The following is a 23,840-nucleotide window of genomic DNA, read 5'->3' on the forward strand; positions in this document are numbered from 1 at the left end:
GAGAGGTTCGACATTGCTATAGGGAAGCCAACCAAGTCGCAGATGCCTTAGCAAAATAGAGTATTACAAATGAGGATTTGAATATATTTGCACATGCGCATCTTCCATCGAGAGCCAACGGACCTTACAGATTTGATCTCATACAAATGGAGTCCCTTCGGTATAAACAGAGGAAGAATTCTTTTGTATAAAAATGGTCCAGTTGAGATTGCCTATCACACTAGATTTGTATATTTGCGCAAAGCCTGGTGGTTTTCATCTTCTACTGTATATTTTAGCCATTCTTGGGATCCTTTGATGCTACATTCCAAGATCTGTTGCTTTATTTTTTTGAGCAGTCATTATCTGTAAACTGAAACAGAGGGTTGAGCTTATGTTCCCCTTCACTTTGTAATTCTTGATTTATTGATATAAAGGTCACGCCACCATACGGCGATAATTTAAAAAAAAAAAAGTATATTGTTTAAGTAAAGGATGAATTATGATCTTATAAGTCTTAACCGAGAAGGACAACCTTGGAACCAAAGGACATGACCATTATCAATTATAATTAATGATAAATATCATGTATGGAGAGTTTCGGGAGATTCCTGGATCAAGCAAATCGAAGAAAATAAGTTTGACGAAAATTTGGAAAAAGTTGGCAGGATTTTGGGTAGATTTTTGGGTCAAGTTTGGAGGGGTATAGCTCCTAGTATATTAGGAGTTTTAAGGTGTTTCTAAAGCCTAAAGTGAAGTTCGTCGAGTCTAGTTTCCAACGTAACAAATCGCTCGTCGATACGACATCGGAGTAGAGAATTACGGACGTTACAAGTTAGGCAGACGGAGCAGAAACGCGTGCTACAGTAACTGCTACAGTACCGACTTTCTACAATACTGCTACAGTGATCCCAACCCGAATTTAGAACCTTATAAAAGGGGCAAAACCCCATTTTTTTCACCAAAAATCAGATGAAGAAGCTCACCAAAGTTCTAGAAAAAACTATGAACTTCCAAGAGCTCCAAACAAAGTTTCCGTAACCAAATTAATTAAGGACCTTAGTTGAAGATTTAGAAAGATATATCAAGGGAACTAACTCATGGTTCTTGAAGATGTATTGATCTTGTGGGCATAGACTATGCTTGGATTTTGTGTATTTTCCATCCTAAGGTAAGGCCCTATACTTCATTTATTGTTTTGGAATTGTTTTGGAAGGCTTTAGTGTAGAAAGATGGAAGATATTATGGTTTGAAGTTAGAATATAATTGTGTTATGGAATGGAGTTTATGGAGTTATAAAAAGAATTATGGTGCTATTTTCATATGTATCTGACGTTGACAATGATGTTGGTATTGTTATTGCGAATTGGAATTAACTTCCGAGAGTAAAATCGTTGGAATATCATATAATTAATGAATCGATTATTAGACTAAAGAAACATCGCGTGGGATGTTTCATGGAGCATATTGGTGTTGATAATGTTGGTATTGTTGTTGTTGTTGTTGGTTATAAGATTGTGATTTCGGGTTAGGCATATAAACAGGGAAGATGCTTAAATTCCGGCAACTCTAGAAAGATTTATTTGAAGGATTAAGACAAGAGTATAAAGGTGATTCTAACAATAGTATAAATTTTCTTGAATATAGATTTACGAGCCTGGAAGGACAAGCGTTGAGTAGTTAAAGTTAAGGCGACCAAAAATGTATGTTAAGGCTTGTCCCTTTCTTTCAAATGCATGATTCTTATGTTATGATTCCATAAATATTTCCATAACTTCCTTGTTTTCAAAAGCTAGAAGTTCATGATTCTTGAAGCTTCTCATGATGTTAAAGATGAGAATGTTTCTATGATGATTACAAGGATAATGATGATTTTATGCTTAAAGGTTCCAAGTTTATGATTTCAATGTTGCTATGAGAATGTTGAGTTATTTCATGATTTCTCAATCTTATTCATTGATGATGATCTCATCTCATGTTTTTCATTCCTTCGAGGTGAGATATAGCGGTGATGAATAACCCATAATATAAATCGGAGATTACCGACCCGACGTCACTCCGATAGAGTAGTAACATTTAATTGGGCTCTCGTGCATGTTATATGTATTTATGTATGAGTAGTTTAGATACTTACCGCGCCCAACGGCGGACGCGACCGCGCCTTAATGGTTTTAATCGCACTATATATATTCCACCGCGCCTTAACGTGTCGGACGGGCCGCGCCTTAATGGCCGGACCAGACAATATATATATTCCACCGCGCCTTAATGGCCGGACAAGACAATATATATATATATATATATATTCCACCGCGCCTTAATGGCCGGACAAGACAATATATATATTTTACCGCGCGGGCGGTACAAGACAATATATAAGTGCCTTAATACTATATTTATTTTACCGCGCCTTAATGGCCGGACAAGACAATATATATATTCCACCGCGCCTTAATGGCCGGACAAGATACTATATATATTTTACCGCGCCTTAATGGCCGGACAAGACAATATATATGTTCCACCGTGCCTTAACGGCCGGACAAGATACTATATATGTATATATGGAAAAGTTTTTTTTTTTTTTTTTTTTTTAAAAAGCTAAGCATGCACGACATCCGCCTTAAAAAGGTGTTCAAAGTCACAAGATGATCTCTTTTTATATTACGTTATCTTCATACTTTCATTATGTTGTTATTCATGCCTTACATACTCGCACAATCGCTTCGTACCGACGTCCCCTCGTGATGCCGCGTTCATGCCCGCAGTTTCGGTAGTCATTCGGACGAGCCGCACCATTAGGATCTCCTCGACCGCCGCCGCTGCGCTCCACTTGATCCGGATAGCCTTTGGTATGCTATTTATGATGTGTACGGATACGGGTATGACAAGGGGCTTGTCCCGTCTTTTTCTACGCTAGACTCCATGCAGTATGTCCGTAGAGAACTTGTATATAGTGAAAATATCATGTAGCTCGTGGTCTCCTATTTTCCAGACAAAATGTGTAGTGGCCATGTCGATCGTGTTGTCATCCGTTGCAAGTACGCCTATATATACATATCCACGTATATAAATTATGAGTTCTTTGAGGTAGAGTTTATTGCATAAATTTTGCAGCAGATGCTATCGCTCATATATGAGTTAGAAATGGACCACTAGGTTATTCAAAGATATGGCAAGTACGAGTTTAGGGGTGCTTGGTCAGCAGTGATCGGGCACTCGTCACGGTCCATGGGTTTGGGTCGTGACAATGTCGATGCCTCAGTGATAAGGTGTGAGAGGTTGGCGGTGGTGGGTTTGAGGAGGGGGAAAAGTAGGCTTAAGAAATCTTAGGGAAAGGTGATTAGGCAGGATATGTCTACATCTTCAGCTTACCGAGGACATGACTCTTGATAGGGGGTATAGAGATCGACTATTAGAGTAGAGGGATATGACAGTAGGTTCCTGTGTACATTTTTTTTTCTACACTAGAGTTATTAGTATCATTTCTACGTTTGCCCATTTGCCTATTCTTATAGCTCTAGTGTTAGATGATTATTTCCATCACTTCGTTGATCTTATTATCTAGCTATTGTTACTGCTTGTTGTTACTGCCTCCGTCTTATCTCTCCTTCGAGCCGATGGTTTATCGGAAACATCTTGTGTAGGGATAAGGTCCGCATATATTCTACCCTCCCAAATCTCACCTTATGAAATTATACTGAATATGTTGTTGTTCTATACGCAAATATGAATGTTCCAATTAAGAAACAATAAATATTACTAAGATGATTAAGTTGGTGAAGACAGAACAAGTATGACATGTTAAATTGAAAGAGCCATCATTGCATTAAAGATAAATAAATTACTCCCCTGTCATTCGCTTCTCGAGATTCAAACTGCATAAACTTTGACCAACATTTTAAGATGTATTTTTTCACCAAATTAATATAAGAAAAATTGTAACTTATAATACTTTTCATTTAGTTTTCAAATATGTACATTTAAATCTTAAATAGTGAGTTAATCTAATCTAATTTAGCTTCAAAGTTTAATCAAATTGACTCTCAAAAGGCGAAATCTCTCTCTCTCTCTCTCTCTCTCTCTCTCTATATATATATATATATATATATATATATATATATAAAGCCGGGACTTAGGCCCGTTGATGTGGCAAATCTCAGAGATCAAGAAAGCTATATATCTTTTTCCTCATTTTTTTGCCTTTTCTTTTCATTTTTTTCGCTGCTAAAATTCTGATGATTTCAAAAGGAAAAGCCACACCGGTTTGTAACAATTAAAATAGCGACGCATTTATTATTGTAAAGAGGGAGACATTCATGAATCAGTGTAATTCTTCTGTTTAAGAAGTTCAACAGTCACCTTAAAACCGTTCAAAAGCCACTTTTTAAACCCATTGCCCTGTTTCTCCTCCTCTACTTTGCTTCTTCTTTCCACTCCTCTTATTCCTTCCATTTATCATCGGTAATCCCCTTCTCTTCCTGTTCTCTTTTTATACAAATGATGATGTGAAATTTTGAATTTATCTTTACTACTTATCTGATAATTGTTGAAGTCTACATTAAAATATTTTGATCAATAGGATACATTTTTTTTATTTTCCCAGTTCTGTGTTGTGGCTACCCTGTGTACAAAGAATACATTAGCATTTTATTTTCTACAATCAGTTAGATTTTTAGGACAAAGCAAAATATGAAGTAATTGTTAAATTATTAAACTATTAATATTTTATGCATATCATAACTGAAATAAATATAGGATAAAAAAGTTCGGCAGCGGAATGAAAGTTCATTAATTTTATTTGTCTGGATTAAATTGTTTCGTTAGTAATTACAAGTATTATGTTTTTACTGTTTTCTATTGCTCTGTTCCTAATTTTTAAAGCTTTTCTTAACCTGATATACTCCCTCCGGCCCATTTTAGTTGTGGTGCTTCCTGTTACACGTCTTTTGAAAAATAATAAAATGACTTTTTTGACTATTATAATCTTATTTACTTTAGTCATTTATAATATTAATCTCTCTTCAACAACTCTGGCCCATTTTAATTGTCATGCTTATTACAAATAACCAATAAAATATAGTCATGTTAGAATATAAGATTACTACCTCTGGTCCATTTTAGTTATTGTGTTTTTCTTTTACACGTCCCTTTAGAAATAATAAAAAGGCTTTTGACTGTTACAACCTTATTTACTTTAATCATTCATCATATTTATCTCTCTTCGATAACTCCGGAGGGAGTAATCAACTATATCTTGATTTTCTAAAATGATAATTATTTTCTACCTGTTATATTTAGTAAGCACGATAACTATAATGGACCGGATGAAGCAATAAGTAAAAACTATTTAGAAACCAGGAGCATAAAAATTTATGTTGCCAATTTTGTTATCATTTTATCTCTCTGTATAATTACGGCATGCATATTACCAATATGAAATAAATGAAAATGGAGGTTCAATATTGTGTTCTTGAAAGGAACATATTTTGTTCCATCTGAATACAAAAGAGTTATTCCATTTTACGTAAGAAATCATTTTAATGATCTTAGTCTCATGTCAACTGTCACGGGTCGTCTCGCTTGGCCCGCTCGGGACGCGCAGGGGTTATGGGCGTCAAGGCACAATGAAGGCAGCCCGTAACATTACACATGTACACTCTTCAATGTATGTACCAGCATCAAACTAGGCAGAAATTTTGAATGCCTCAAAGTATATAGTAGTAGTATATAAGTTCTCTTAAACTCGGCACATTAAGTATTAAGATTCTTCATTTTGAATGTCTGCGGTATCGTATTTTATTATATTTTTTTCGCTGGATAAGTATTTTACATATATTTTCATTTTTCATAAATAGAAATTTGTTTTATTGAGAAATATTGCAAATTATTCACTTTAACGTCACATGATTTTTCTTCTACCAATTGAATTAAATAGTTCCGATTACAGAAAAGGAGTATGATGAGTATCAATTACTATATTTTTGTGAAAAGTTCAAATAAAGGAGGCGCATGAATTTTGAAAGCAATTAGAGAAGGAATGTATTACTCTTAGCTAGGAATTTTCTTGCGGAACAAATTCATGCTAACTTCATGATGTGGATCTTTGTTGACATATCTTTAATTTAATCAGATAAGTCATAAGTAATTGTGACTTATTAGATGATAATCCTTTTAATATCTTAGGAATTTAATAAAGTTAGATTTGGTTATTTTATTTCTTTGTAATCTATAAATAAAATGGTAATTTAGGTTCTATTGACCGATGCTTTAAATTATTACTTTTTTTTATATAAATTTGTGATGTTTATAATTGTGACTATTAAAAAATATAAATTAAATTAATTTTGAAATAGGTGATATTCAAATTTTTGGATTTCTTGAGTGACAATGTCAAATCTTCTCATTTATGTTTGAAAATATTGTCACTAATATCTTTATTTTTTACAAGAAACATCCCTCAAGTTATTTTTATTATATTATCGAATATCATTCGTAAGCTTAATGAGGTCATTCACAACTGCGCGAAGCGCGAGAAAATTACCTAGTATTACATAAATTGAGACGCAGGGTGTACCATACTTACTAATATTAGAACGAAATGATCCGGAATAATAAAGTGAAATACACATAACAATGACTAATTTGGAATCGGATCATAATAGGAATTGAATTGTTTGATGAGAAAATTTTATTTTGAGCTGAACAAACAACTTCATATCTATTGAATGTTTAATTACCGAATTACGTATCTAATAGTAATGACTTGCACGTAGATTTATATCATATGGTGACAATTAATAACCCCCTCTCATTCACTAATTTTTTTTGGACTTTGGAAAGAGAGAGAAAAGAAAAGAACTTCACTACGTAACGGAATATGGCCTTACCAATCCCATGCATAAGTATATAGTCTTTGAAAAACTCTTTGGAGTTCCCTCCTTTTCCTCCCCATTTCTACTCTTTCTCTCTAGGGTTGTTTACGTATCTTTCCATTTCATCACATTGATTACATATCCAATTGTTTCGTCATAATTGAATATGAGCAATTCTCAGTTAGATTCCGATCTCCATACCTCCCTCCCTGCCGCTGCCGCCGGTAATTTAAATTTAAATCCCTAATCCCTTTGATCATACGCATGTATATCAATGCTTTTGTTCTAATTCATTCTTGTTTATCTTTAATGTCATCATTCTCCATAGCTTTGAGTGCTGAGGATCGTGCTGGCTTGGTAAATGCACTCAAGGTTTGCTCCTCTCTCTCTCTCTTTCGTTTTTTCCCTTGTTCGTCATATTTTCGTTTAATTTTTTATATTTGGTTTGTTTTGGAAATGTGTAGAATACGCTTCAGAATTTGGCTTTGGAGAACTCGGACATACTTGAGACTTTGTCACCACAAGTTAGGAAGCGCGTTGATGCTTTGAGAGAACTTCAGGTTTATTATTCATATCGCATGTCTTTATCTGTTTCATTTTATCATGATGGCAGTATGGAAGGGGAGATACTGTAATGGTTGAAGAAAAGTTAGTATAACGGAGAAAACATGGCATCGACGAGATAATTAATTTGAAGATATGAAAGTGGTGAAAGTTGTATAGAAGATTAGTATTACTTACATATTTATCAGCCATCTTTTAGGTTATGGAAGGCTTGAGTATTCAAAGAGGATATGCACAAACTGGTGTGTGTAACTGTATATTTTAGTATCCGACAGTTGGGAAGGTTCTATACTTAGTCATGCTTGATGTTCTGTTGACGTTTGACCAGGTATGTGCTATGCTTGCTTGTAGAAGAATAGTCTCACAGAGATGATGAGTGTGGCCGTGTTTATAGATACAATATTCATCTATTGATTTCTATTGACATTTCACTTGGTATAAGTTGTGGCAATTGAGAAACAGACTCTCGCTGTATGGTATATATGACTGCAGTTCTAGAGGACTCACGCAGTTATCTGGCCATGCTTTGGTTCCCCCCTCAACCAGTCCCAACAAATGATATTTAACTGGAGTGACTAGTAACTATGTTTGTAAATGAATAAGTTCTCATTCTAATGATTAATTTGCTAGTTGTAAGTTCCCCTTTTCAAACTTTTGGGTCCTTGGATTTGCATTTTCATTTGGCTGTATTGACTCTTCCACTATGTTAGATCTTAATTGCTCTTACAAAGGGTAGAAGAGAGCTTGACAGAATTTTCTGTTTGTAGGGTCAACATGATGAACTGCAAGCTAAGTTTTTGGAGGAGAAGGCTGCACTTGAAGTTAAATACCAGAAGCTGTATGAACCGTTGTACACAAAGGTGAAAAGTTTATTTAACTTGTTCCACATCTGCATGTATCTTGACAATGAAATCTGCTCCCAACCCCAAAAAAAGAAAAAAAGAAGATATAGGAAATTAAAATTAGAAGAAATGTAGAAGTTAATAACTTCGCAGCATTTTTGACTCGATATGTCCTTGCTTGATTAATCATTTTGTGGTTTTTTAACAGAGATATGAAATAGTAAATGGCGTTGTTGAAGTGGAAGGTGTCAATGTGGCTCCTGTGGACCAGGGTGACAATAAAGGGACAGGAGATGGTAAACTTTGACCCGTTTTTTCTTACATATGTGTGAATTAATTGCAGAAGGGCTTTAATTTTCTTCTTGTGAAATTTAGGTACTGAGAAAGGCATTCCCAACTTCTGGCTGATCGCTATGCAGAATAATGAGATATTGGCAGAGGAGGTAAATAGCCAAAGTTATCATTGTTTCTTGCTTTTAAGTTCCATTCATTAAGCTAACTGCAAATCACTCTGCTATAGATCTCAGAGGATGATGAAGAAGCTTTAGAATTCCTCAAGGATATCAAGTGGTGCAGAGTCGATGATCCAAAGGGTTTTAAGCTTGAATTCTTCTTTGATACAAACCCCTTTTTCAAGAATCCAGTATTGACAAAGACCTATCACATGATTGGTGATGATGAACCCATACTGGAGAAAGCAATAGGGTAGCTTCTGCTGTGTTTTTATTTTGGGGTAATATATTATGGTCCTATTTTTGTTGGTTTCTTTGATATGGGATGCGTTGCAGGACAGATATTGAATGGTATCCAGGAAAATGCTTGACGCGGAAGATTTTAAAGAAGAGGCAAAAGAAAGGATTAAAAAATGTCAAGCCCGAAATTAGGATTGAGGACTGTGAAAGTTTCTTCAACTTTTTCAAACCGCCACAAGTACCTGAAGATGATGGCTATGATATAGACAATGATACTGTAGGTTCCACAACTTAGAAGACTTTATTCATTTACTGTTGAGTTACTTTTTTTATTTTATTACTGATGTCATAACTAAATTGAATGTATTCCTTACAGGTTGAAAAACTCCAGCATCAAATGGAACAAGATTATGAAATTGGGTTTGTAGATTATTTATTCTTTGCTTGGATGGTTCCCTTAGTATTAATTCACTTTTATTTAGATCTTTGTCCGAACAAATTACCCGTTTGGTTCTACGCATCATAAGTTGCCTATGTTTGGATTAGAAGTGTGAATATGATGTTGTGTTTTGTGCTTCCTTTTACAGCTCAACAATCAGGGACAAAATAATCCCTCATGCAGTGTCATGGTTCACTGGTGAGCTAGCTGAAAACGATGACTCTGAAGATACGGAAGATGAAGATGAGGATGAAGAAGAGAAGTGTGAAAATAAGGTGAGATATATCTTTTGCCTGCTTCTACAAGGTGATTCAACTGTCTCCCTTTGTTTTTGGATGCTGATAGTTTCTGTCTGTCGATTTTCTTTGTTCTATTGTCGTTTCAGCCTTGAGGACCAAAGGTGATATGAACATATCTGTGGCACTTCCGTCTGGTGTCCTTTCATTTTCTTAGACTTGATGAACAGTGGATTGATTTGACAAAATTGTAGAAGAGTGCCAGAGTCACAAGCTGGAGAAGGTTAGCAGGGTGGTGAATGTCCTAGAGAGTGCAAGCAAGAGTAGTTTGTGGTTGCATGCTAGGTCACAAGCTAATGGAAAACAGCAATCTCGGAACCCTTGGTTGATAAATTTGCCTTAGCCAATTTTTTTGTGCACATTTTCCCTTTCCGTCCACTCCTTTTTCCATCATCCTTTTCTGCGTGTTATGTTTTGATGTGATTTGTCATGGCTCTGGTTTTTTGATTCTGTGGTTTGCTTTTCTTACCATGAAATGGTGGACCCTTTTTGCTAGTGTCCTTGCTACCCCCCACCCACCATCGCTCCTTTCTCTGCAGTCGTCTATGTAGATTGATACAACTATGATTGCTTATACCAAAGGCTTATACATGATCCAACTTTGTATATATGTACTAGCTGCCGTGTAAATATTTTTCTTAATCCCTTTTCAAGTTATGTAGATATATTTCCCACGTGTGTATCTACTTTTCTTAATTAATGATGGAAATACTGCAAGAGTGAAGTCCCCAAACTATGGTCGCTAAGATTAATTGTGATTTAGGTACCAATATCTGCTCCAATGGTCGTTACTTGTAGCTGCTGTTTTAAATATTTGAGAATTTAAAGAACATTTGATACAATATAATTCCAGTTATTAAAAATAGATAATCAAATTGTGGTCATATCCAGCTTTAAATCTTAAATGAAATGAAAGAAATAAAATTTAATTGGCCTAAATCCCGCAACTTCCTATCAAATCTTAAATAGCCTTTTTTAAGCTTCGAACTTAGAAAAACTCGGTGTCCAAACTACCTAAGGAACTCCAATGTTATTTTTTTTTTCCTTTTCTCAGCAACCCAACGAACGGCTAGGTACCTCTGTCACCACTCATAGTACAAGCTTGAATTCATTTCAGCTCGTGTAGTTTATATTCACACGACGTGACGTAATATGGGTCCACTACCTCATACCATAATATCTTTTTGAAAATCTCATTGGAATTTTCCCATCTTTTCCAGTCTTCCTCTAGGGTTGTTTATATATTTTGCAGACATAGGGTTTCTCTTTCATCAACACATTTCAGTATGAGTAACAATTGGGACATATATCAGTCCAATCTTTATCCCTTCACGGCTGATGCCGTTGGTAAATCCCTAACCTCTTTACATATATACATTTTTAAAAATTCCTTTACATTGATGTGTTTGTATAAAGAGTGTTTTCAGTTTTCTTTTGTGTCTCTCAGGGTGTTTTCGGTTTGAAGGAAATGTTTTCTTTAACTTTTTCCATTTTTTTTTTTGTGTGTGTTTAAAAATAAAAAAATATTATTCTAAATATAAAAAAAATGTTGTAAAAATAAGCTAAAAACTAAAGATAATAAAAGTTTTTAAGCACTTACTATTATTGGTTCAAAAGTTGATATATGTACATAAAGACCGAAAATCTACCCTATATATACACTGTAATATTGCCGAGGGTGTTCACCCTCGGGTCCCTTTATTAAATCCAAAAATAGGTGGGGTTTTCTATATTTGATGAATTAGGTGCATTCGATAATTCAAACATCCAATGCCTAAGTTTAAACTTGTTTGCCACAAAATTCAAATCATTTTCCTCAGTTTTAATGAACTTATTTTCCTTGATAAAATGTTTTCCTAAAATTTTGACCAACCGATCATGAGAAAATTGGAAAACATTTCCTTACTGAACACACCCTCGAACAAACGCACATATATTCCTCTATGGCTTTTGGCTCCAAGTGATTCTTATTTGTCTTAATTCTATGTAGCTTCGTATGCTGAATATCGTGCTGAGTTGGAGCTTGAACGGAAGGTTGGTTCTTTTTTATACTCCGTCTGTTTCAATTTATGTGAACCTATTTCCTTTTTAGTCAATGCCAAAAAGAATGACCCTTTTCTAAATTTGGAAACAAAATCACTTTTGTAATGATTTATAGGCATACAAGTTTCTATGACTTGTTTTAAACCACAAGTTTCAAAATTTTTCTCTTCTTTCTTAAACTTTGTGCCCACAGGTTCACATAAATTGAAGCAGAGGGAGTATTATTTTTTTTGGTGCTTTTGTTCCGGTTCATTCTGTTTTAGTTTAAATATTTCACTTGGTTTTCTTGTTCATTGTAGTAATTTCTTTTCTTTTGGAAATGTGTAGGAAAAGATTCGGAAATTGGATGGGGATCCCTTGACTAGACTTAAGAAATTGTCACCACGAGTTAGGAAGCGCGTGGAGGCTTTGAGAAATCTTCAGGTTATTATTCATATGTTTCAATTGTTACCCGTTGCTTCATTGACTGTGTTTATCTGGTCACTTTGTTACCCTTACCTGTTGTCTGTTTTGGTTATGCGTTGTTGTGCCGAGGGTCTATCAGAAACAGCCTCTCTATCCCACAAAGGTAGGGGTAAGGTCTGCGTACATGGGCAAATTTATATAGTAGATTATGAGGCACCCGAACCCATGGTCTCTTCGTAAAATTAGATATTTTATTTACATACTTTCTAAAATTGGCATAATATTAACTGCTGGCACCCGTGCCCAAGAAAAAAAAATAAGTTGGTTGAAGTCCAACTTATTTTTTTTGGCTTAGGATCAATTCCCACTTAATACATTTTTTTCTCTCTTTTTTTTAAATGGGTCTTTTTTTTAGTAGTTATTTTAAGTCAAAAATGACTTTAAGTCTGGCCACCAAACACTCAAAAAAGCTGAAAAAAGCTTATAAGCCAACTATGTTGTTGTTGTATTCATATTATATCAATTAATGTGATGTTGTTTGATCGACATTGAGTTAAGATGTGATATTAGTCGTAGTGGAAGAAGATGCTATAATGGCTGAGAAGTTATTTTAATGGAGAAAACATCAAATATTAGGCCATTCTTTCCTCCTTTTCCTGGGCTTAGAGGTCATATATGTTGGCTTACCACTCTTTGAATTCAATCTGTTATAAAAGTTAGGTTGATGAAGCCGTATATAATGACTGTATTTCTGGAGGAGACACACTGTTATTAGGCCATTCTTTCCTTCCCATCTCTCAAAATATATTTAATTTGCATGACTACTTTTGTGCATGAATCAATCCTCATTCTAATGATTAATTTGCTTTACTTATGAGTCCTTATTTTCAATGCCAACTTTTTGGTCCTTGGATTTGCATGTCACATTCTGTTGCCTGTATTAGATAATCCAATATATTGTGTAGATTTTAACTCCTCTTGCAAAAGGAAGAAAGAGAGCTTGACAGAATTTTCTGTTTGTAGGGTCAACCTGGTGCGCTGAAAGCTTTATTATCGGAGGAGAAGGCTGTACTTAAAGCTGGTTATGAGAAGCTGCATAAATCGTTGGACACGAAGGTGAAGGATAATTAAACTTGTTCTGCATGTGGCTTGACACAACAATATCTGCTCCCCCAGCCACTCCCCAATACCCACCCCAAATGAAAAAGAAAAAGAAAAAGAAAGATATAGGAAAGTAGAGAAGGAAGAAATACTTCTGTTTTGTATAAGTTAGTAACCTTGCAGCTGTTTTGACTCACATGGCTGGTCTTAGAGTACAACAAACTAAAAAATATAGCACTCATACGTAAGTGAGTGCATTACAAACCAACCTGAAACCCATACAGCTGCAAGGTTACTAACTTCTACAAAATAATAGGCTAACATCTTCCAATTCCCAGTCATTAAAGTGTCTTCTGAAATTATTTTCCATCCTTTATCAGTATAACATTCATTGAACAAGCTATGTATATTTTCTGCTAAACTATACAGGACAGGGAATTTATCCCTCAATATTTCTTCACCAATCCAATAAGCTATCCAAAATCTGATCATACACTCATTTCCAACACTCAATTTAAAATATTGTTGGAATTCTGGCCAGAGCTCACTAATATGCTTCCATATAGTGGCTTAGCAGGCATAGGAACAATTCTAGGACTCCAAAGGCCCTCTTGACATATTTAGAACACGTTACATCTCTCAATAATTCTCTCAATAATTCTCCTTTGTCCTCACCGCTGCTCCCAATTTTTCTTCGTGCGAATCAGTTTTGTTCCACATCATGTGTTTGTGCGTGTTTTGTGTGTGTATATGTATTATTTCTCCTCCATCTTTCACTTAGAGAGTGTTTGGATTGACTTTTTAAAAATAACTTATAAGCTAAAAGCCATAAGTTGAGAATAGCCAACTTTTGGCTTTTAGCTTATTTTTGTACTTTTTTGGCCTAAAGTTAGTGCTAAAAAACACCATATTAATGTCAGCGCGCAGAAGCTTACTCTTTTATTTCTTTCTGTATCGCAGTCCTTGTAAAAATATGTGGTTCGAGGAAAGTGCGTGGCAAGACTAGCCCATGAAAACATGACTCGCAAACCTCCCAAGTTTGGGTGGGCGGGTTAATAACCCGCGCATTGATTAACTCAGCCCATTTTACCCTTCCAAAATCAACCCATCTAAGTTGGGCTGATTTGGGCTAAATATGTAGCTGAGATCGACCCATGGGGCTCTTGTCAAAATTTATTAAAAAAGGATTAGCCAAAAAAAGGGAAAGTTTCGTTAGTTTTGTTTGGTAATTAAACAAATTATAAGAAAACAAACAAAAAAATTAATACTTGGTAAGAGTGGAGTGGGTTAGGACATGATCCATTGTTTACTCCATGTTGACCCAGCCCATCTCAACCTAAGTCATTTTTGACCCGTTCTAATTCCACACAGCCCGCCCACTTGACACTCCTACATCATATTTAAATTTCATAGTTATTGTGTATAAGTGTTGGATAAATTATGTCTTAGTTAATTTGCTTACTGTTTCCTGCCTTTTGTGTTTTCCTCGTGTTGACGTAAGTAATTGGAGCAAATATTAAACTATATTCGCTAAATTATGAGGGGGATCAGGGAGGAAAGAAGAAAACTGATCAACCTACTCCTTTTCCTGGTCTTATGGGTCATATGTGTTGGTTTATACCTCTCTAAATCTAAGTTACTCTTGTCACTGTTATATATGGGTGCATAAAGAGGAAAAAAGTGTCCGATACGGTTTAGTAATCTAGATGTCGGATCCTTCATGATCTAAATTTTAAGTTTCGGGGATACGGATCCATCTGGACCCAGTCCTCTCATGGATACTATGCGGGGATCTCAAAGGCTAAAAAATTCACATATCTAAAAAATCGTGAGTTATAAAACCTAAATTATGGAATATTATGTGGAAAACTTGAGGAAAAATATTGATCAAGAGGAGAATCCCCAAAGGAGATAAAAGGATTGAAGTTTCAGTGACATAGAAATTTTTATACAAGGTATTCCATTTTCTTCAATTTCACCTTAGCTTTAGTTTTGATTAAAGAAATCAGAGAAAAACTGATCAGAATTTCTATGGATCGATTTTGGTCAAAGTATCCAAAATCGTTGACCAGAGGTTGATGAAATCATCCCACACCCACACGCACACCCATGTCGTGTCGACACGGGTGCGGCACCGAAAATGAAGAGTCCGAGTAACATGGCTCTGAATTCAGTCTGTTATAAAAGCTAGGTTGATCAAGCCCTATATAATGACTGTATTTCTGGAGGAGACAGACTGTTATTAGGCCATTCTTTCCTCCCCGTCTCCCCCCGACCCAACAAATGATATTTAATTTGCATGACTACGTTTGTACATGAATAACTTCTCATTCTAATGATTAATTTGTTTTACTTATAAGTCCTTATTTTCAGTGCCAAGTTTTTGGTCCTTATTCTGTTGCCTGTATTAGATCATCCAATAGATTGTGTAGTTATTAAGTGCTCTTGCAAAAGGAAGAAAGAGAGATTGACAGAAATTTCTTTTTGTAGAGTCAACGTGATGCGCTGAAAGCTTTATATTCGGAGGAGAAGGCTGTACTTGAAGCTAAATATGAGAAGCTGCATGAATCATTGTACCCAAAGGTTAAAAGGATAACTCAACTTGTTCTGCATCTGCATGTGTCTTGACAACATATCTGCTCGCCTAGCCACTCCCCAATCCCCACCCCAAATATTTAAGAAAAAGAAAAAGACAGATAGGGAAGTAGAGAAGGAAGAAATACTTCTATTTTGTGGAAGTTAGTAACCTTGCAGTTATTTTGACTCAACTTTCTTTGGATATCCATCCCGATTAATCATTTTCTGGTTTCTTTCGCAGAGATATGAAATTGTAAATGGTGTTGTTGAAGTGAAAGGTGTTGATTTAGCTCCTGTGGATCACAGTGATAATAAGGGGACAGGAGATGGTAAAACTGTGACATGCTCTTTCTTACATTCATACAGAATTAATTACAGATGGGCTTTAATCTTGTTGTTGTGAACTTTTGGTACAGAAAAAGGTGTTCCCAACTTCTGGCTGACTGCATTGAAGTCCTTCGCAAAATACGAAGATGAGGTAAATGACCAAAGTTATCATTGTTTTCTGCAGTAATACATTGATGATTGAACTGACTGCAAATCACTCTGTTGTAGATCTACGTCTCAAAACGAGATAAAGAAGCTTTAAAATTCCTTAAGGATATCAAGTGGTGCAGGGTTGATCATCCAAAGGGTTTTAAGCTGGATTTCTTCTTTGATACAAATCCTTTTTTCAAGAATTCTGTATTGACAAAGACCTGTCACAAAAGAATAAATAAGACTATGGCGAAAAACACAACAGGGTAAATTCTGCTGTCGTATTATTTTGGTTTGATATCTTGTGATCCTTTTTGTGTTGGTTTGTTTGATGTGTGGGACTTGCAGGACGGATATTGAATGGTTTCCAGGAAAATGCTTGACAAAGAAGACTGTAAAATGCAATCCAGATAGGAGGTTAAAAAGTGCTAAAACCATGATCAGGCCAGTGGATTGTGAAAGTTTTTTCCATTTTTTCAAACCGCCACCGGTACCTAAACTTCGACTTTATTCATTTACTGTTAAATGTACTAACTTTTCATCTGCTGTCATAATTAAGCCGAATATATTTCTGATAGGTTGGAGGACCCCAGTATCATATGCAAGAAGATGATTATGAAATTGGGTCTGTAGATCATTTCTTCTTTGCTTGGATTGTGCTTTTAGTGTCAATTCACTTTTATTTAGATCTTTGTCCTTTCAAATTCCACTTTTTGTTCCACCCATTATAAGTTGCTATTGTTTGAATTAGAAGAGTAAATGTGATGTTATATTTTCTGCTTCCATTCGTAGCTCAACAATTCGGGACAAAATAATCCCTGATGCAGTGTTGTGGTTTACTGGTGAGGCTGAAGAGGATGACTCTATATATATGGAATTTGATATGGAAGCATTCGAGGATGCTATGATATATTAATGTGGTATGATTAGTAGACATGTAAAGGGGCGTGACTATATTGAAGAAGACTATGGTGATATGTATATGGAATGTAATATTAGTAGACATGTAAAGGGGCATGACAATATTGAAGAAGACGATGATGATGATGTTGATGATGATGATGATGAAGAAGATGATAACGACTATGACAGTGCAGATGATGAAGAAGATGAATATGCCTGTGATTATGATGGGGTAGAAGAAGAAGAAGAAGAAGAGGAGAAGCCTGAAAAGAAGGTGACATTTGTTTTGCCTGCTTCTACAAAGCGATTCAACTATTTTCCTTGCCATGCAGTTTTCTCTACCCTAAAAAATTGAAAAGAAAAAAAAAAATTCTCTTCACTTTTTTCAGATCTTTCTCCGGCGTTTTACATCTCCAATTCTCCATTTACCCGTCTCTCTCCTCCATTTTACTCTTCTAGAGCTTTTCCTTATTGCTTATCAATAACAAGAGGAGATGGAACTAAAAAAGAAAAAAAGGGTATCATTTTTATTTTGGAAGCTTCTGTGGAAGTCTAATCTTTGTTGTTCTAGAAGGTTCTGAGGATACTTATGGTGCAGGTTCAGATGCAGCATCGGAGTTCAGTGGCGCCAGTAAATGGTGTGGCAGCAGCCACAGCTACTGGTGGCGCCACCTCCACAGCTGCTCCTGGTGGTGTTCAGAACCAGTTCAAGCCAATGTCTCTGTACGTAGGGGACTTAGACTTCAATGTGACTGATACACAGCTGTACGAGCTGTTTAACCAAGCGGGTCAGGTTGTTTCGGTTAGGATTTGTAGGGACCTTTGCACTCGGAGATCCCTTGGTTATGGCTTCGTCAACTACAGCAACCCTCAGGATGCTGCAAAGGCAATGGAGATGTTGGACTACACTCCTGTTAACGGAAAGTCCATTAGGGTGAAGCACTCTTACAGTGATCCCAATTTTCCTAAGAGTCGAACAGCAAATTTATTTGTCAGGAATTTGGACAGGTCAATTGACAGCAAAGCTTTACATGACACCTTTTCAAGCTTTGGTGACATTCTTTCTTGCAAGGTAGTTACTGACTCTAATGGCCAGTCAAAGTGCTATGGTTTTGTACAATTTGACAACGATGAATCTGCTCAAAGTGCCATAGATAAGTTAAATGGTGCACTCATCAATGATAGGCAAGTGTATGTTTCACATGCCCTTCGCAAAGAGAAGAGTGGCAGAGCACAAGCTGGGTAAGGTCAATGGGGTGGTGAACGTCCTCCAGAGTGCAAGCAACAGTAGTTTGTGGTTGCACACTAGGCCAAAAGTTATGGGGAAGCACCAATATAATCTTGGAGCCCTTGGTTTATAAATTTACCTTTGCCTCATTTTTGTATGCTCAGTTTTCCTCTCCGTTTATTCCTTCTCCTATTATCCTCTTTAGTCTTTACTTGTTGTTAGTGATTTTGTAATCTCAAGGCTCAAGGGGGTTTTTGGTTGCCTGTGGTTCGCTTTTTGTTATCATGATATGTTTGGCCTTCTTCCGCGTCTCTTACTAATCACCCTCCTTTCTGCTGTCCTATGTAGTTTGTTTACAGCTATGATCTTTATCGTGAAGGTTAATAGATGATCCAAATTTTTAGTATATATATGTACTTGCTGCTGTGTAAATTTCTATTTATAATCCCATTTCAGATATGTAAATATGTTTTCTACTTCTTGTGTTTTTATGTCTCTTTTATTAATGATGGAAATACTGCACAAATGACATTCTTAAGATGGATCTTAGAATTTCTTAAAATTACTGCAGCGACATATATCGTTGGATGTATATTATTGCAATTGTGTGTGAGCTTGAAGTTTTCTACCATTCACTTTAAATGATCCAGTGGCCTAAGTTATACGGAGTAAATTCCCCTTTATCATTTGCTTCAGTGGTTGTTCCTTGTTGATGATGCATTAAAAATTGTCAAAATTTAAAGAACAGTTATTACTTATAAATCCAGTTGTTAAAATATGATTATACACTAAGTAATTACTAGATTTTTTTTATATCCACAGTTATCTTTTTTAAAATAATAATAATAAGTCATAAGTTGGCTATGGACGGTTTCAAGAGAGGTAGAGGTAGGCCAAAGAAGTATTGGGGAGAGGTGATTAGACAGGATATGGCGCAGTTTCAGCTTACCGACGATATGACCTTAGATAGGAGGTTGTGGAGGATTCAGATTAGGATAGAAGGCTAGTAGGTAGTGTTACTTATTCTTTCGCACTAGTGGTCATAGTTTTACTCTATCGTTTATTGCCCTTTGATTTCTGCTTTGGTCTTGTCTTTCCTGATTGTTTTTATCATGACTTCTTCGCTCTTGTTATTTCTCATTTTCGCATTGCTCTGATATACTTGTCCTTATCTGACTCTTTTGTCTGTTGAGCTGAGGGTCTTTCGGAAACAGCCTCTCTACCTTCCAAGGTGGGAGTAAGGTCTGCGTACACTTTATCCTCCCTTGACCCCACATTGTGGGATTTCACTGGATATGTTGTTGTTGTTGTAATATTAAGTCACAATTAATGAACAATTTCCTTAATGAAACGATAAAAGTTAACTGTGAGTAGATATTTGCTATATGGTGGAGTTTTTATTTGTGATAGAGTCGCTTTCCTCTGTCTTTTTCGTCCCAAGGTTGGACAGTCCATTGCCTTGCGGAGTCTCATCTCACTAAAATACCTTAGACAATTGACTGCAATTATCAATTATGTGATTCAATTCTCTAAAATCCCATATTTTTTAACACTATTATTTTATTTTGGTAACAAAGTAACCCATAGCCACTATCCTTTGGTACACGCCGCTCCAGTATAATAGCCTATAAATTACGCATGAGATGTAAACTGCACTAGGCAAGCCCTGTGCGGACGAGCTTGACCAAGAAACACACGCATGTTATATCGATCCCAGGACCATTGGAAGATCCTTGCTCAACCAACTCGGACACCATGGAAGTGGCTAACACTGTTATTAGTAAAATTAAAAGAAGATAAAAAGAAAGGAGGAACCTATAGTGAAGTACCGACGTTGCTAGGGGTCCTAGCTAGAAAATGAGAAATTTGCCACCCGAAAAGTCAAACTCAAAACAGCACGGCAAGAACATGGGCCTTTGCCAGATTGCCCAAATTTCTTCAGCTTTGCTGAAAGGGATGTCCCTTCAATAAAATTGGAACAATAGCGATAAGTTTTTGGTTAAACAAGAGTGGGAACTATCCTGATTTTGATTGTAATATGGGCTTATGCCTTGTAATATGGGCTTATGCCTTTCTGACTTCCCGTGAGCATGAGTACCACGAGGGGGCCATTGTGCGTGTGTGTGTGTCGTTGCATATTGACTTATCACGTTCAATTTATATACGTTGTTATACTATCAATTTATAATTTAAAAGCCAATTGCATTTTGTCACTTGAATCGGTGACTTGGAGAAGAATACCTTCATTTTCGTATTATGAAGATGTTTGATTGGTTACATAATTTAAGATTTTTTTTTTTTTTTTGAAATTTGTATTTTTAATTTGTCATGATATTTTTGTCTCGCGAAATCATGCTATTATATTATAAATGAAATGAGAAGTTTATAATTAAATTATTTCTAAATGTATAATAATGTTATTCTTCTTGGAACAATCTTTTTAGAACATAAAACAGTGTCATACTATTAAGTGAAAGGAGGAAGTAATATGTTACTATTTTTCTTTTCTTACCAGAACTAATATGCATTCATAAAAAACTATTCAGTTATACAAAGCAGTAAGAAGGAGTCCTCTTTTACAACCCAAATTGGGAAGTTTTCAACCCAAGAGACTTCTCGAAATAATGGTAAAGTTTAATTTAGCTAATCTATAGCTACAAATATTAGCACGTCTATATATATCATTAATTTAGATAATGCCCTAGATATCAGATGTCTTCTCACACGGTAATTATATCCCAAGAGGGAGCTATTCTCCTATTAAGCATTGGAGTCATAGCTGATGAGTCTAACAATATCTTTATATTCTTCCATCCTTACTCCACCGCAAAATGAATTGCTTTCTGAATCGCCAAAGCTTCATTATCACGACTTTTCCAACAAAATGAATTAGATTACCATATGCATGAAGCACGTTGCTACTATCACTCGCACTGATATTGTAAAATAAAATTATGCAGTACGTATTCCTTAACAAGAGCCATGGGCCCTCTGGTCACGGACGAGTCTACTCATGCGTCCAAATCAGACAGGCCGTCACTCCATTGCAGCTTCCCTCAAGTTGTGACTAGAACTTTCCTCTTCAATCAGTGTGTGTACTTTCTGACTATACAGAAAAGAAGAAAACATTATAGGCATTTTCCCACTGGCTTTCAATTTTGTTCTTTCTTTTGTCTCTCATCTCATCCTTGAGTTGTATTCCGTCTGTATTAATTTATATGAAGTTGTTTGATTAATAGCAGAGTTTAAGAATTAAATGAAGACTTTTGAAATTTATGATCCAAAATGAGTCATAAATTTTTGTTTGGTTATAAAATCATCTCATTAAAAAATAAAATAAGAAGTTTAAAATTAAATTATTAGTACTACTAAATATTGAAAGATATTTTTTTTAGACTAATGAAAAAAGAAAAAGTATCACATAAATTAGGGTAGAAAGAATACGTACAACTATAATGTCCTCAGTAAAATATGCACTCACCATGATTAGGATTTAGATACTGTACTAAGTAGGTTTGATGTTAAGTATCAGAATTTATCCCTCACATTTATGCTTTTAATTTTATTTTATTTTTTATGTAACTACCAAAATCAGCACAAAATAGTGAAAAATCACTTATGTTTCAGTAAAAAAAAAAAAATCTTTTTTTTTTCCTACCAAAAACACCCTTACACAGGTTTCAAGTTTTGTACGAATTTCTTGATTGATATGATAGCCAAACATAAAAGATCCGGAATCAAAGTTTCACCATCACCCGTTAACATATTAAATATTTTCACTCAATTTCCTTAATAAAATAATGAAGTTCACACGTACGAGATGTATTAAACTTGTACATGTAAATAAACAGACAAAAGTAAGTCCCCTCTTGCTAAATTTAACGCCATCTAGCACTTACTAAGCCTTCTCCTTAATTGATTTCTTTCTGATCTCTTTGCTGTCATGCATATATACGATCATATTATATGTCTACAACTTATATTATATATAAGGTGTTGGTAGGTACTGAATTATTTTGGAATATAATGGACCCACTGCTTTGCCTTTGCCTCCCCTCGTGAACTCACAACAGAATTATCCTACATCACCACTACGAACATACTCAACACCTGATACATCCAATTCTATTTACTTATTTGACTGTATTTTACATCCAATATTGAACTTCAGCAAACACTAATTAATTAAATTCTAGCAGCCAGAGGTAGATGCAGTGTTTGCAATATTGGATTCGTTTGAACTAAGTATTTCCAACGTAAAACATAAATTTATGCATATATAAAAATTCATCAGAACTGCAACAAATAATATATCTGAACTTAACACCATCTATCACTTAATCAGTCTAGCCCCCTTACTTCTACTCTTCTCTTTGAGGTTAGCTTTTATTTATTTATAAAAAACTAGTCCTGAACACTCCCGCCTAGAGGATTCATTAAAAAAAATATATATATACATATATATATATATATATATATATATATATAAATATATATATACATATATATCTGAAATCATAATTTTATCGTTCGACGCTACAAATCTTAAAGATTTAACCAATAAAATTTAAGTTCTGATCAATTCGCCTCTGCTCACAGCTCCCACTAGTGTTTTTCCTCATAGTTCATGTGCTCTTCTTTCATATTGCGAAACTAGTTCTTTTTGCAAAAAGTTTAACGAGTGACTACTGTTTTAAAATGGGAGCTGAGTTGGGAGTGCATGTTGTCAGACTTTGTCTTGACCAATATCCCATTTCCGAAACTACATTATTAAGGAATAAACTAGTTAATGACAAACCGAAAACCACTAGTATAGTTATTTATTAGCTTATTAATTATATGTTCATTACATTAATAAAAATATATAGGTGAATAAAATTACTTTCTTTCTTTTGTATCAGAATTCAAAACTCAAAAGGTTTCTTTAAAGTCTGATTGTTTATTAAGGACGTATGACCTCATTACCGTGCATTTTTTTTTTCCTTCTTTAATTTTTTTTTTTTTTCCTTCTTTAATTACAGTGCATTTGTACATCCAGTGCCCATACACATATGCCACTGCACATATGATGGATTTTCACTAAATAGAGGAATATTAATTGTTCATCACTTGGTCAATGCAGACTTGTCTTTCCATAATAAGCCGCCACATCTTTTTTTCCTTTTTGGCCTCTTGAATAAATAATTAAGAAAAATTCAAAAGTGGACAATTGCAATTAATAATCTATCGAATTCAAATGAAAATGATATATGTGGGTTTATTCTAATGCAAAGAAGTCAAAAAAGACAACAGTTTTATCAATTTTTTACAATAACACTTTTATTGCATGTTTGAAGTGAAAATAAATTAAAGGCAAGAGCTTTAATTAAACTCGAAGATTATTTTATATTTTGTAACATATTAATCAAATGGAATAACA

The 23,840-nt window shown here is 35.1% G+C and overlaps 3 protein-coding genes across 6 annotated transcripts; all 3 read left to right on the top strand.

Annotated features, from left to right (window-relative positions):
* The first annotated feature begins 6,857 nt into the window (after window positions 1-6,857).
* LOC132052203 (nucleosome assembly protein 1;4-like) lies at window positions 6,858-10,326 on the top strand. 3 transcript variants are annotated; one of them, XM_059443607.1, is made up of 12 exons: window positions 6,861-7,078; window positions 7,183-7,226; window positions 7,319-7,414; window positions 8,186-8,278; window positions 8,469-8,556; window positions 8,636-8,703; window positions 8,781-8,965; window positions 9,049-9,229; window positions 9,329-9,372; window positions 9,540-9,666; window positions 9,777-9,791; window positions 9,882-10,326. In XM_059443607.1, the coding sequence occupies exons 1-11, from the start codon at window positions 7,021-7,023 to the stop codon at window positions 9,780-9,782; spliced, it is 990 nt and encodes a 329-aa protein (XP_059299590.1). In that variant the 5' UTR covers window positions 6,861-7,020; the 3' UTR covers window positions 9,783-9,791; window positions 9,882-10,326. The 3 variants fall into 3 exon arrangements, with proteins under 3 accessions (XP_059299591.1, XP_059299590.1, XP_059299589.1); XM_059443606.1 differs by having other exon boundaries at window positions 6,863-7,078; window positions 9,777-10,326; XM_059443608.1 differs by lacking the exons at window positions 9,540-9,666; window positions 9,777-9,791; window positions 9,882-10,326 and adding an exon at window positions 9,426-9,533 and having other exon boundaries at window positions 6,858-7,078; window positions 9,329-9,377.
* Window positions 10,327-10,709: 383 nt separating this feature from the next.
* LOC132052202 (nucleosome assembly protein 1;4-like) lies at window positions 10,710-17,220 on the top strand. Of its 2 annotated transcripts, XM_059443604.1 has the most exons (11): window positions 10,710-11,034; window positions 11,678-11,721; window positions 12,058-12,153; window positions 13,159-13,251; window positions 15,727-15,819; window positions 16,055-16,142; window positions 16,230-16,291; window positions 16,369-16,556; window positions 16,639-16,780; window positions 16,869-16,915; window positions 17,083-17,220. In XM_059443604.1, exons 1-11 carry the CDS (start codon window positions 10,974-10,976, stop codon window positions 17,204-17,206), a joined length of 1,038 nt encoding a protein of 345 aa, XP_059299587.1. In that variant the 5' UTR covers window positions 10,710-10,973; the 3' UTR covers window positions 17,207-17,220. The 2 variants fall into 2 exon arrangements, with proteins under 2 accessions (XP_059299587.1, XP_059299588.1); XM_059443605.1 differs by lacking the exon at window positions 11,678-11,721.
* Window positions 17,213-18,897, top strand: LOC132052204 (polyadenylate-binding protein 2-like). Its single transcript, XM_059443609.1, has 2 exons — window positions 17,213-17,467; window positions 17,792-18,897. The coding sequence occupies exons 1-2, from the start codon at window positions 17,213-17,215 to the stop codon at window positions 18,437-18,439; spliced, it is 903 nt and encodes a 300-aa protein (XP_059299592.1). The 3' UTR covers window positions 18,440-18,897.
* Window positions 18,898-23,840: the final 4,943 nt, after the last annotated feature.

This window comes from Lycium ferocissimum, chromosome 4 (genome assembly GCF_029784015.1).
Source record: "Lycium ferocissimum isolate CSIRO_LF1 chromosome 4, AGI_CSIRO_Lferr_CH_V1, whole genome shotgun sequence".
In the NCBI taxonomy this organism is placed as follows: Eukaryota; Viridiplantae; Streptophyta; class Magnoliopsida; order Solanales; family Solanaceae; genus Lycium; species Lycium ferocissimum.